The 14,065-nt window shown below is 40.9% G+C and overlaps 1 protein-coding gene across 3 annotated transcripts in view; it reads right to left on the reverse strand.

Moving 5' to 3' along the window:
• The window catches only part of col14a1a (collagen, type XIV, alpha 1a), a 140,582-nt gene that overhangs the window by 64,843 nt on the left and 61,674 nt on the right, over positions 1-14,065 (reverse strand). For all 3 annotated transcript variants that reach the window (XM_058084545.1, XM_058084546.1, XM_058084544.1), the window contains 4 exons: positions 10,223-10,365; positions 6,534-6,666; positions 4,475-4,597; positions 2,084-2,233 (listed from right to left, as the gene is read on the reverse strand). In XM_058084545.1, the coding sequence (XP_057940528.1) occupies positions 2,084-2,233; positions 4,475-4,597; positions 6,534-6,666; positions 10,223-10,365 (549 nt within the window). The remainder of the gene's footprint in view (positions 1-2,083; positions 2,234-4,474; positions 4,598-6,533; positions 6,667-10,222; positions 10,366-14,065) is intronic.

The raw sequence follows: 14,065 nt of genomic DNA on the forward strand, positions 1-14,065 counted from the left end.
ACAGCTGGAATAGGCTCCATCATACCCACAACCCTAGTGAGATAAATGGGATAGAAAATGGATGGCTGGATGGTCCTGAGCAAGGTCAAAATTGATATGTACAATAATTTTCCTCAAAATACGATTTTTTTCCCAGTCTGGCAACACTGAACAGTCAGCTCTATATGATTGATTGGCAATCTGTTTGAGGCGTAAACTCGCTCCCAAAGTCTGTTTCAATCCCGCAATGAACTTTGATTAATGAAAGAGATTTACAGAGGATGCCACATAATTGTAACATAAATGTATAAAAAAAAACCTTAAATAATCTGTGGGTACTTTTTACTGTTGAATATTTTCTTGTAAATGGAAAGGAAATTGCTTTTCAGAAAAGGAAAATACTGTAATTTCCATTTCCCTGAGGTGCTTCATTTCAATTACACTTGAAAACGAGAAGGGACCAGATTGTATGTCAAAGATGAAAAAAGCTTAATATATTTTTTCCATGTACTGTATATATTCTCGGCTGCACGGCAGACGAGTGGTTAGCATGCAGGCCTCACAGCTGGGAGACCCGAGTTCGATTCCACCATCGGCCATCTCTGTGTGTGAGTTTGCACGTTCTCCCAGGTTTCCTCCCACATTCCAAAAACAAGCTAGGTTAATTAGCGACTCCAAATTTAATATACCGCTTATCCTCAATATGGTTGTGAGAATATGCTGGAGCCTATCCCAGGTGAGGTACACTCTGGACAGAAAATTGCATATCATGACAACCAACTGCACGGTGGGGAGTGTTTAGCGTGCAGGCCTCACAGCTAGGAAACCCGAGTTTGATTCCCACATTCCAAAAACATGCTAGGTTAATTAACGACTCCAAATGTAATATACCGCTTATCCTCAATATGGTTGCGAGAATATGCTGGAGCCTATCCCAGGTGAGGTACACTCTGGACAGAAAATTGCATACGTATAATGACAAATGAATGCATGGTGGACGAGTGTTTAGCGTGCAGGCCTCACAGCTAGGAAACCCGAGTTTGATTCCCACATTCCAAAAACATGCTAGGTTAATTGGCGACTCCAAATTTAATATACCGTTGCGAGAATATGCTGGAGCCTATCCCAGGTGAGGTCTCTCACCTGTCATTTATAGTCAACTCTGGACCGGTTGCCAGGAAATTGCACATAATGACAAACGGCTGCACGGTTTAGAGTGTTTAGCGTGCAGGCCTCACAGCTAGGACACCCGAGTTTGATTCCCACATTCCAAAAACATGCTAGGTTAATTAGCGACTCCAAATTTAATATACCGCTTATCCTCAATATGGTTGCGAGAATATGCTGGAGTCTATCCCAGGTGAGGTACACTCTGGACCGGTTGCCAGGAAATTGCATATAATGACAAACAGGTGGACAAGTGTTTAGCGCATAGGCCTCACAGCTAGGAAACCCGAGTTTGATTCCCACATTCCAAAAACATGCTAGGTTAATTAGCGACTCCAAATTGTCCATAGGTATGAATGTGAGTGTGAATGGTTGTTTGCCTATATGTGCCCTGTGATTGGCTGGCCACCAGTCCAGGCGATAATATTGTCGATTTAGTGGGCAGGTTAGCTTACTAGTTGATGATTTGTTTAGAATAAGTGTACGCTTTAGTCGTGTACACACACCGAAAAACCAAATCTACATGTCCATTTATCGTTCTCTCAGTCCGACTGGGAATAATCAATCCTGTTGTGTCTTCTGCTAATGGAAATCCCAGCCGTTCATTTGCATGTTGCACAACTCTCCCTTTTCCAGAAACCAGCGTCCTTGTTATTGCTTCCTCTGCGCACAGTGTCCTTCCCACAAATCTGCAGAGAAGACTTAACCTGACAGCAATGTCCCATTAAAGCTTCCAAATTCAATTTGAAATGTTATTTTAACCACACTGTCATCATTAACCTTCTGCCCCATCAAATCCAATGCAAGATTGATTCCTCCATTTCCATTTCATTTCATTTCATTTCTTATAGTGAGGCCAAGAAAAATATTTAAGTGATCTGATTAGCTTGACGTCCTGTGCATGTTAAATGAAATTGAGTGCGTGATCTGCGCTTACGTGTCTTGGCATTCACGAGCAGTGGTTCGCTTTGTCCTGCAGGGTAGGATGCAGTCACATGGACGCTGTACTCTGTACCACTTAGAAGGTTCATCAGGAGAACCGAGTTTATATTTTCACCCGCAGTCGTGTCCAAGACTGGTCCTGGTACTGGAAGAGAAAAACATGCAGCAATGAATGACTGATGACTAAATCCACAATTTCAGTCAATACTAAAGTAAGACTCGGGAAGAGAGGGTTTTGGACATCCTCAGTTTGACCCAAAGACAGTATCCGCGTTTACATGAGATTTTCCTCTTTCCGAATGACGTACCAGAAAACAGTGTTTCCATGGAAAGGAATATTCCAATCTGTCTACATGTGCCGCTATAATCAAACGGAATAGTCAATAGGGCATGTGCAGCAAAACGTAAACAACATCACGTGATTCATCAAAGATGGCGGACGAGAGTGTGATTACCATGCGATCCTGCAGAAAATGACGGGAATTTTTAATAACAATAAATCAAATAATAATAAATTAATAATAATAAATCGTTTTTCGGGCCGTCCAGTCTTGCAATTACGTTCAGTTCTTTTAAAGTTCGTATCGAAAATGAACTTTCCGACTGCTCGCCGCCATTTTCAAACCCTGAGAGACGTCTGTGTGTTACGTCACAGCTGAGAATACGCTGAAAGAACGCAATCTGACAACTTTCCGATTGAGCGGGTACAAGATACCTCAATCGGATTGGGGAAAGGAATATTCCACCCCTGTGAATCGGATTATATATTCATTCGGATTGGCACTTTTTTTTCGGAATGAGGTGTATACAAAGGTTGGATTCTTTCCGTTTGAGCAAATAACCCGAATGGAATTGGAATATTTGGGTCCATGTATACGTGTCTAATGGCATTAAATGTCTGGTACACAGGGGTGGAATATTCCTTTTCCCAATCCGATTGAGGTATCTTGTACCCGCTCAAACGGAAAGTTGTCAGACTGCGTTCTTCTTCGTGGTGTTTTTCTTCTTCTGTTGTTTATTGGCGGTTGGCAAGCAGCTTTCGTGTGCATTAGCGCCATCTGTGGAACAGAATCTAAACCCTTCTATACGCCGTTCACAAGTCCAGTTTTATTAAAAAAGAAAATACATATCTATATAAAACATGTGCCGAGCTTAATTATAAAATATTAGCAAGATTGAACTTTATCTTTTCCTGTTCCCGGGTGCGTTCTTTCAGCGAATGCTGAGATATAACGTAACACGCAGCTCCAGACGTTCTTCGATTAAAAAAAATGGAGGCGAGCAATCGGCACTGGACTGCTGGGGAAAATTTGTTTTTGATTCAAACTAAATTTCAAGACCGGACGAAGGAAAAACTGTGAATACGGAGTTATTGAAAGAAAAACTCAAGGAAGTCGGTATCACGTGATGTTGATGTTTACGTTTTACTGCGCATGCCCCATTGACTATTCTGGTTGATTATAGCGGCGCATGTAGACACGCCATTGGAATATTCCTTTCCATGTATACCATTGCTTTAGGAAAAGTCATTCATTCATTCATTTTCTACCGCTTTTTCCTCACGAGGGTCGCGGGGGGTGTTGGAGCCTATCCCAGCTGTCTTCGGGCGTAAGGCGGGGTACACCCTGGACTGGTGGCCAGCCAATCACAGGGCACATATAGACAAACAACCATTCACACTCACATTCATACCTATGGACAATTTGGAGTCGCCAATTAACCTAGCATGTTTTTGGAATGTGGGAGGAAACCGGAGTACCCGGAGAAAACCCACGCATGCACGGGGAGAACATGCAAACTCCACACAGAGATGCCCGAGGGTGGGATTGAACCCTGGTCTCCTAGCTGTGAGGTCTGTGCGCTAACCCCTAGACCACCGTGCCGCCCCTTAGGAAAAGTCATTCTGAAAAATTCCATTCGGAAAGAGAAAAACTCCTCATGTAAACGTGGCTACTGAGTCTTTTTAAAATGGCTGCAAAATAAATGGACTGGAATAATTCTAATGACATCCAGCATCAGGTAATGACGCCAAGGCAAGGACAAACACTTCCAAATGAAAAAGGGTAATAGCACTGACTTAACAGAAAAACATATAATAACAATCGAGACAGCAAGCAGAGGACTCTGTGCCCATTATGTGTGTATGACCATGCAAACACACCCACTGTGGGCTTGAGGGCGGATCCTCAGAAAAAAGCTGTAATTGTGTCAAAGCAAGCACACATGAAAAGTAAACTTGAGTGGATTCAACTGTAAAATTTCCATCCATGGTGCTTATTCCTTATTGGGGTTATGGGGGCTATGCTGGAGCCTATCCCAGCTAACTTTTGCGCAGGAAGTGGAGGTCCACCCTGGACGTCATTTCTCCCTATGTTTGTGTTCCTACCATAGACTGGCTGGTAAGTGATCTTGTAGCCCACAGCAGGAGCTTGTGGCGGATCCCAGGTCACCCTGAAACGGTTGTACCACTCCTCCGATGCACGGAGGTTTTCAGGAGGCAAGAGGGGTACTGGACGGGAAAAAAAAATGAATAAAAACATCAAGATGGACAGATCAAACTTGCAGCATGTTAGAAAGTCCACAATTTTACATTTCATCATTGATCTTCTGACATTATTATTGATTAGTGGTGAGTACCTATACATTCCATATTATTAATGTGTTTAATCACTGTGTGATAAACATTTAGGACTTAAATCTAAATTGTATCACCAGTGAAAATGGTGATTCAAGCAAAAAGGGGAAGGTTCTGGAACTGAATCTAATCTAATAAACAGTCACCTTTATTGCAAATCCTAATATGAAATCTGAAGACAATATCGACGACAAGCTAGCAGTAGGGTTCGGGCGAGGCGAGTGTCAAAATTAGACATTTTTATGAGTGGTGGTGGAACATAACCCCAGGGAAAAGCAGGGTATTTAATTTGGGGCTTATTTTAAACATTTTGCAGTACTTTAAATATACAGTATGCTGGCTACAGCTTAATTAGAAGAGGTGGTAGCAAGCCTACAATAAGTCTCAAGTCTTTAATTTCGAGTCTTAGGTAAAGACTTGTACATCAAAGTCATGATGAGTCAAGTCGAGTCAAGTCCGAAGTTGTGACATTTTGTTTTTACATCATATTATACAAGGTCAGGCAAATATGATCGGACACATTTGTAGGTTAAATAAAAGGCAAATAAAGTAAAGTAACAAAAAAGTGTTATGTTCGAAAAGTACCGTATTTTCTGGACTATAAGTCGTTCCGGAGTATAAGTCGCACAAGGCCAAAAATGCATAATTAGGTAGAAAAAAACATATATAAGTCGCACTGGAGTATAAGTCGCAATTTTGGCGGGTAATTTATTTTACAAACTACTTAACCAAAACAGACATTACGTCCTCTTGGAAGGCAAGTTCTAACAATAAAAGTTTTAATTTATTTTTTTTTATTTAATTTTTTCAACATACTGAAACAGAATGCAATTTATGTACTTTACTTTATTTGCCTTTTATTTAATGTACAAATGTGTCAGATAATTTTGCCTGACCCTGTATAATAACAATCATGTTAGTTCAATGCGGACACATTTTACATAACACATTCACTGGAAATTTGTAATATTTAAGTATTTCAAGTCATTAGACTAAAGTCTGAGTCAAGTCACAGATGTCAAAGGTGATTGTTGAAAGTCATCAAAATTGTCACCTAATGTTCACTCCAATAACACCTCTGTTTATTACTAATTAAAATAAATAAATTAAACTTAATTAAACTAACTTATAAGATTTGATTTGAATGCATCTTCACAACTACGTTAATTATTTTTGTCCTACTTTGAGGCATCAGTATAAAAAAAAACACTTTTTTGTTTATATGGCACGCTATACAGCATATATTTATTTATTTTTAGAAAATGTTGCATTTTTTTTTTATGAGTGGCTCGGATTGGAGTAATATTTCTTTTCTGAATAATTTATGTGAGAAGACAATTTCATCCCCGCACAAAATAGATCATCTCGCCGTGTAGTACGTGCGCACGTGTCTGAGGTCTGATTTATGACTACGCCGCTTGCAGGTTTTTATTTGCAATAAGGAAACTAATGACGCCCCTTGTATAAGAAGACGACATATTTCATCCGGCATTTTTTTTTTTCCCTTCTTTAAAGAGGCGGCCGGCTCTCGTTCTCATGAGAAAAATCAATAAGAGCCTTAATGAAAGGAAATGCGGTAATTATGAATGAGCTTCATTAAGACAATTAAGAAGGCGTCTGTGTTTTCATCGACATTTGCATTCTCTTTCACTAACATCAATGAATGTACTGTAAAATTAATACAATGCAAATGAACGAGTCTGTTCACAGCAGTTCAATTAAGGTTTAGTACTTTTGTCCTTTGGTGGATTTGTTCTGAAACTTCCTGAAAAATGTGTGTGTGTGTGTGTGTTTGAGACGGAGAGCTTACATGTGCTGCCTTGTGTTGACACGCTGATGCCATCGACTCCATCAGTGTACACTGGCGTGACCTTGACTGTGTACCGGCTGTCAGGAAGTAACGACTCCAGCAGTGCACTTTTCTGACCGCCAGGAACTAACACCTAAACACACAGAGACATAATCAAGATAGACGGACTGTCAAGGTTCGCTTTCGAGTCCAAACGGTAAAAAAGTAGGGGTGTCGCAAGATCTCGCAAGATTTAAACATGACAAGATTTCTCATTCAGCCAACTATGGAATGGATTGAGTAAGACACTTAAATGTATATATCACTATATTGACAGTTACTATGGTACCCATTATGTCATTGTATGGTCATGGTACATGGTACATGACAAAAATAAAAAAATACAAAAATAAAATTAAATAAAAAACTTATACTACATTAAAAATTATAAAAAATAAAATATATATATTTATTTATTTTATTTTTTAAATAAAAATATTTATTTATTTTTATTTTTTTAATTCAAAAAATATTTTTTTATTAAAAAAACTATATTAGGAAAGCAGGAAGTGAACAAATGTAACAGTTAAAAAAAATACAAAAATACAAAAATAAAATTAAATAAAAAAACTTAAACTACATTAAAAATTGAAAAAAATAAAATACATATATTTATTTATTTTATTTTTTAAATAAAAATATTTATTTATTTTTATTTTTTTTATTCAAAAAATATTTTTTTATTTAAAAAAAACTATATTAGGAAAGCAGGAAGTGAACAAATGTAACAGTTACTGATTGTAAAAGTACCAGATGGAGGGGTAGGATTTAATAAGCTTTGATTCTTCCTACTCCTTTTGGACATGTGGAACTGTGAACTGATTATGTGATGCATTCAATTGTTATCTGATGCATGTTCAAATGAAATTAAACCATTACCATTCGGAATTGCATGTCTCGTGCCACCCTTAGTAGAAGGCATACCAAAGCAAGGAAGAGGCAGATGCATAAAATAGAAAAGACCAGGCTTAGTTTGCTGACAGGCTGCAGATCGCTCTGTGTAACTTCAAGGATTTAAAGCACAACTGTTCAGCAATTCTACTCACGTCAGCCCAGTCAATAAAGTCAGACGGGGCCAAGACTGAAGCAGAACTATTAAAAGCCAAGTTGTGGATAATTGGTGTTGAATCGCTCTGTTTCAACATTTGAATGTGCTTCTTCTTATGAAATAAATGGTTATGTGTATAATATTACACCAAAGTAGCCTGACCATTGCCATTTTGTTGATATTAAGTGATGATTGCCGTGACTGAGACTGGAAACAGGACTTAATATAAAAATGTCCACTGTGTCTCTTTCAGGTTGCTTACTATACAAATTTCAATTATTTCACAAACTCTGCTACTGCACGGTGAATGAGTGGTTGGCACACAGGCCTCACAGCTAGGAGACCCAAGTTCAATTCCACCCTCGGCCATCTCTGTGTGGAGTTTCCTCCCACATTCCAAAAACATGCTAGGTTAATCAGCGACTCCAAATTGTCCATAGGTATGAATGTGAGTGTGAATGGTTGTTTGTCTATATGTGCCCTGTGATTGGCTGGGGACCAGTCTAGGGTGTACCCCGCCTCTCGCCTGAAAACAGCTGGGATAGGCTCCAGCACCCCTGCTACCCTTGTGAGGATAAGCGGTAGAAAATGAATGAATGAAAAATTGCAGGCTGCTCGGTGGTTGAGTGGTCAACACACAGGCCTCACAGCTAGGAGACCCATGTTCAATTCCACCCTCGGCCATCTCCGTGTGGAGTTTGCACGTTCTCCCCGTGCATGCGTGGGTTTTCTCCGGGTACTCCGGTTTCCATAATTGACAATAATAAAAATTGTCCATAGGTATGAATGTGAGTGTGAATGGTTGTTTGTCTATATGTGCCCTGTGATTGGCTGGGGACCAGTCTAGGGTGTACCCCGCCTCTCGCCCCAAGACAGCTGGGATAGGCTCCAGCATGAATGAATGACAAATTCTGCATTAGCAGAAGAAATTTGGTCGGCCATGTCAAAGACTACATATAAATATTACATTATTATTATATTATATTATAAATATTATATATTACTTCACATTTCCGATGTCCACAAGTTTTGTAAATGTATTTAAAAAATGTAATTTATGGCTCCTTGAAGGGAGCTGGACCTCGAGGAGCTGTTCCTCCTCGGAAAATCAAACCCTCTATTTCCTGACTGTGAGACCCAGATGCCCACCGCTTGTCCACCATGCGGACTGTTGTGATATCCCCGGTTGTAAATGCTCCCATCCCAAGCCCAGTGCAAACACAGCCTTTACACATCCATAAAAACCCTCAAGTGCTATATGACAGCCGGTTGTCCTCCCCTCTCCTGCTTGTTTCTTGTGCTCCTCTCGCCGCTACCCTTCTTCTCTGTAGCCAGCGAGGTAAATGGCTGCTGAAAAGATAATGGAATGTCCTCTGGCTTAACAAAGCCTCTCCATCTTCCAAAGCGCTGACGCCACAGCGGCACACTAAAACAAGGGGCGGGGGGCGGAGGAACGGCATGGAAGTAAAAAGGAGGTGATGAGAGAAGAGGGAGCCAAAGTAGAATTGGAGGAACAGATGGAGAGGGAGATAAGGGAGATGCCTGGTAAGAGTACACGTGTGTAACAGCGATGGGTGGGATCGGGCAGGCCAAGTGGAGCGGGACTAAATGTGTAATCGGTTTTCAGATTGAGGTAGATGGTCACTCGAACCGACCACGGCAGAGTAGCCCCTTGAGTAGCGTTTTGGTTGTCTGTTCGGTACAAAACCAGCCTGTTCTCTTGAGACTTTTTTAAGATCTTACACAAAAAATAGTGCTTACCAAGCACTGCTTTCACACTGACTGTATGATTATGTAAAATGATATTTTATATAGGCGGCACGGTGGTCGAGTGGTTAGCGCGCAGACCTCACAGCTAGGAGACCCGAGTGCATGTTCTCCCCGTGCATGCATGGGTGATCACTAAACTCATCACACAGCAACTTAACACTCCCATATAATCCCTTATAACTAACAAATATACAAACATATACCAATATATCGGCTGCACGGTGTTAATGTGGTTAGCGCGCAGACCTCACAGCTAGGAGACCCGAGTTCAATTCCGCCCTCGGGCATCTCTGTGTGGATTTTGCATGTTCTTCTTGTGCATGCGTGGGTTTTCTCCGGGTACTCCGGTTTCCTCCCAGATTCCAAAAACATGCTAGGTTAATTAGCGACTCCAAATTGTCCATAGTAGGTATGAATGTGAGTGTGAATGGTTTTTTGTCTATATGCGCCCTGTGATTGGCTGGCCACCAGTCCAGGGTGTACCCTGTACTCTGGCCCAAAGACAGCTGGGATAGGCTCCAGCAACCCCCACGACCCTCGTTAGGATAATCGGTAGAAAATGAATGAATAATGACAAACGACCATTCAGAATCACATTCATAACTATGGGCGATTTAGAGTCTCGAAATTCGAACTCGAGTCTCGAAATTCGAACCCAAATCTTTAGCCAACATGCTAACAACATGCCAACACTGTGCAGCCATACAACACACTTGGCCAATCAAAAAAAAAAACATTCATGGTGTTTCCTAGGCTGTAGTGTGAACGTAAATACCAATATTCTATAAACACGTTCCACTTTTTAAGAGCACGCACAGCTTGATGACCTTACCGTCTGTTCTCTGGGATGGCCCCCGAGGCTGGCATAGGACACCCTGTAGCGCTCCACACGTGGGTCATCCATCTCCCATGATACCTCCAGGCTCTGGGTGGTCTCTTCGCTCAACTGAAGGTTTCTCACTGCTTGACGGGGTGCTGTGCAACAACAGCACAGACCTTCGTTACTCAATGGGAAGATTTATTCACGGAAATGTCACAGAAAACAGGTTGCAGGTTTTAGTGTGCTTTCTAGCAGCTGTGGATTGGACAGATTTAAAATGTCATCATGATGTATAAAAAAAAAAAATCTTGCAATGTGAGTTTTACACAATCCAGTAAAGATGTTTGTTTGTGTCATTGGTCTTTATAACAAATTTAAACTTGTCTGCACATAAATCTGAATTGTGGGACATTTTGTGAAGCGACCGACACAAAAAACAACCTTGAAACAGAACAGCAGATGTTTGCTATAAATGTGTGCATGGAAAAGTTATTTTTAAAAAGAGCTTTAAAGCTTTGACTAAGTAAATGCTTTCACTCGATTAAATGTGGCCGCCTCCACACACGCGCAACACGACAATTCAGGCCACCACTGTGCCGCCCCTGAAATAATAACGTTTGAACCAGCGTTTCTGGGTAAATCCAGATTGGTAAAGTCATTTATCAAAACACGGTCACATTCATCATAGAAAAGCAGACAACCCGAGGCTCTAAAGTGTGATGAATTCCACTTCCTGGCTCTCGCAGCACACACTGGCAACTAGCAAATCTTTACACGTTCAAAAGAAGGCAACCTATTGTGCTTTTTCTGCTTTTCTGACCTATAAATGTAGTTAGAATGTTGTATTCTCGTGTTAAACGATGCCAGCGTTGCAGTTAATGAGGTTTGCGGATTTGGAAGTGAGACTGGAAAGAAATTTGGGATGCTCCGTTTCAGAAGGTGAGGTAAAACTGACCCTTTGTGATGTCACAGAGGAGCAGACTTCCTTATATGGGCATGGCCGTAAGCCAAAGTTGCAGTTAATGAGGTTTGCGGATTTGGAAGTGAGACCGGAAAGAAATTTGGGATGGCTCAAAACGCTCCTTTTCAGAAGGCGAGGTAAAACTGACCCTTTGTGATGTCACAGAGGAGCAGACTTCCTTATATGGGCATGGCCGTAAGCCAAAGTTGCAGTTAATGAGGTTTGCGGATTTGGAAGTGAGACCGGAAAGAAATTTGGGATGGCTCAAAACGCTCCGTTTCAGAGGGCGAGGTAAAACTGACCCTTTGTGATGTCACAGATGAGCGGACTTCCTTATATGGGCATGGCCGTAAGCCAAAGTTGCAGTTAATGAGGTTTGCGGATTTGGAAGTGAGACCGGAAAGAAATTTGGGATGGCTCAAAACGCTCTGTTTCAGGAGGAGAGGTAAAACTGACCCTTTGTGATGTCACAGAGGAGCAGACTTCCTTATATGGGCATGGCCGTAAGCCAAAGTTGCAGTTAATGAGGTTTGCGGATTTGGAAGTGAGACCGGAAAGAAATTTGGGATGGCTCAAAACGCTCCTTTTCAGAAGGCGAGGTAAAACTGACCCTTTGTGATGTCACAGAGGAGCAGACTTCCTTATATGGGCATGGCCGTAAGCCAAAGTTGCAGTTAATGAGGTTTGCGGATTTGGAAGTGAGACCGGAAAGAAATTTGGGATGGCTCAAAACGCTCTGTTTCAGGAGGAGAGGTAAAACTGACCCTTTGTGATGTCACAGAGGAGCGGACTTCCTTATATGGGCATGGCTGTAAGCCAAAGTTGCAGTTAATGAGGTTTGCGGATTTGGAAGTGAGACCGGAAAGAAATTCGGGATGGCTCAAAACGCTCTGTTTCAGGAGGCGAAGTAAAACTGACCCTTTGTGATGTCACAGAGGAACGGACTTCCTTATATGGGCATAGCTGTAGGCCAGATAAGCTCGCTGCCCTTTTCCCACCACAATTAGTGTTTTTTAAACACTGGTCGTCCCGCAAAACACAATTGACATTACCGATGCTAACGCTAAAATGCTAAATCTACTTATCATTAATCATACCATCATACCAGTCTCTACTTCCGGATCAGATTCGGAATCCAACACATATGGTTGTATGCTAAAAGCGGACATTTTAGAAAGATACATCGGCATTTATTGTCACCTATAAAGTTGGGTACGCAGCTAGCGGCACAAACATTAAGTCCTTTTAAGCACTCGCGAGTGTGACCAACCACTGCGGCCGTGAGTGGAATACATTAAAACAGACCATTTTCGCAGGAAGCACGAAATCCAAAGAAATACACCCGAATAGGTGCAGATTCTGGAAAAACTAGAAAGCTTTCTGTGATGGTTATCATGTGTAACTGCTCTATAGGAGTCCAATGTGTCAATACAATACCGAAAATTAGCATAATAGGTCCCATTTAAAGGGATAGTTCGCTAGTGTGCTAAGTTCGAACGCTAGTTTGCTAGTTCGACTGCTACGACGTGAGAGAGCTAAAGTGAGTGGTAAATATAGTCACAAAAGAAAATATAGGGTATCTAAAAAAAAAAGGTGCAGACTTGTAATTACACAGGCAGTAACAAGAAGAATGTGTTTGAATCGCCCGATATAATGTACACCCTATTCCAGAAAATTTAGCTTCTTGCTAAATTGACCATAAAATGCCAAAGTGCCAAGGATGAAACAACTTTGGGCATGTAGTGCACACTTCAGTAAGGCCGATTACATTCCTACATGCCTAGGACAGAGGAAGAAACATGTTTTAAAGAGTTCTGACATTGACAAGTGAAGTGGAAGCTAAGATCACGTTCTGAAGTCTCATGCAGCGATCGTGTTTTGATCTGACACATCTTAAGTAGCTTTGATCAAGTGGAGAATTGCTACAGCGTCTGTTTGGGTTGTGTGGGAACTGATTTTTCTAGCACTTAATTGGGGTTGCCATAACTATATTACATCATTAAAATGTTCTATTGTCAAGTAGTCCATCGTAGGGCAATAAAATAAAGCTTTGTCTTGAAAAATGTATAACTTTTTTGGCCTTATTACAAAATTAAACAATACATAAAAATAACAAAGTATCCTGCCCTTGGTGGCTGAAGTTTGGACACCCATGCTGTTAACCTTGCAACCAAGGAGAACCTGTAGTAATTCGACATTTGATCAAATTTACTTAAGATTTGTCCGATCAAAATCTATCTATTCTAAGATTGCCCACAAAATGTGTAATACAGACTTGAACAGATGCAGTAATCTCTAAGAAATTAGAAAGTAAGAGAAGCTGATAGTATTTATTTTAGTGGTGTCAAAAGATTAATTAATTATTCTCTGACATTATTTGATCTAATTAAAACATTCAGAGGTATTTTTCAAGTATCACTTGAACTGTACTTCATTTTGTGTAAACATACAACTAATTTACTGTAATTTGTTCTTTATATAGGCTGCACGGCGGGAGGAGTGGTTAGCGCGCAGGCCTCACAGCTAGGATACCCGAGTTCGATTCCACCCTCGGCCATCTCTGTGCGGAGATTTTCATGGGTTTTGTCCGGTTTCCTCCCACATTCCAAAAACATGCTAGGTTAATTGGCGACTCCAAATTGTCCATAGGTATGAATGTGAGTGTGAATGGTTGTTTGTCTATATGTGCCCTGTGACTGGCTGACGACCGCCTCTTCAGGTGGTCACCAGACAACCAACCATTTCCATTCACATCATTTAGAATGCCCAAATAGCCTAACATGTATGTTTTTAGCATGTGGCAAGAAGACGGAGCACCTGCAAAGAACCCAACAGGTAAACTACATGCATTGATGCTTGAACGGAGATTCTAACCCACGATTTTTTGACTCTGA

Source organism: Doryrhamphus excisus, chromosome 10 (assembly GCF_030265055.1).
Source record: "Doryrhamphus excisus isolate RoL2022-K1 chromosome 10, RoL_Dexc_1.0, whole genome shotgun sequence".
Classification (NCBI taxonomy): domain Eukaryota; kingdom Metazoa; phylum Chordata; class Actinopteri; order Syngnathiformes; family Syngnathidae; genus Doryrhamphus; species Doryrhamphus excisus.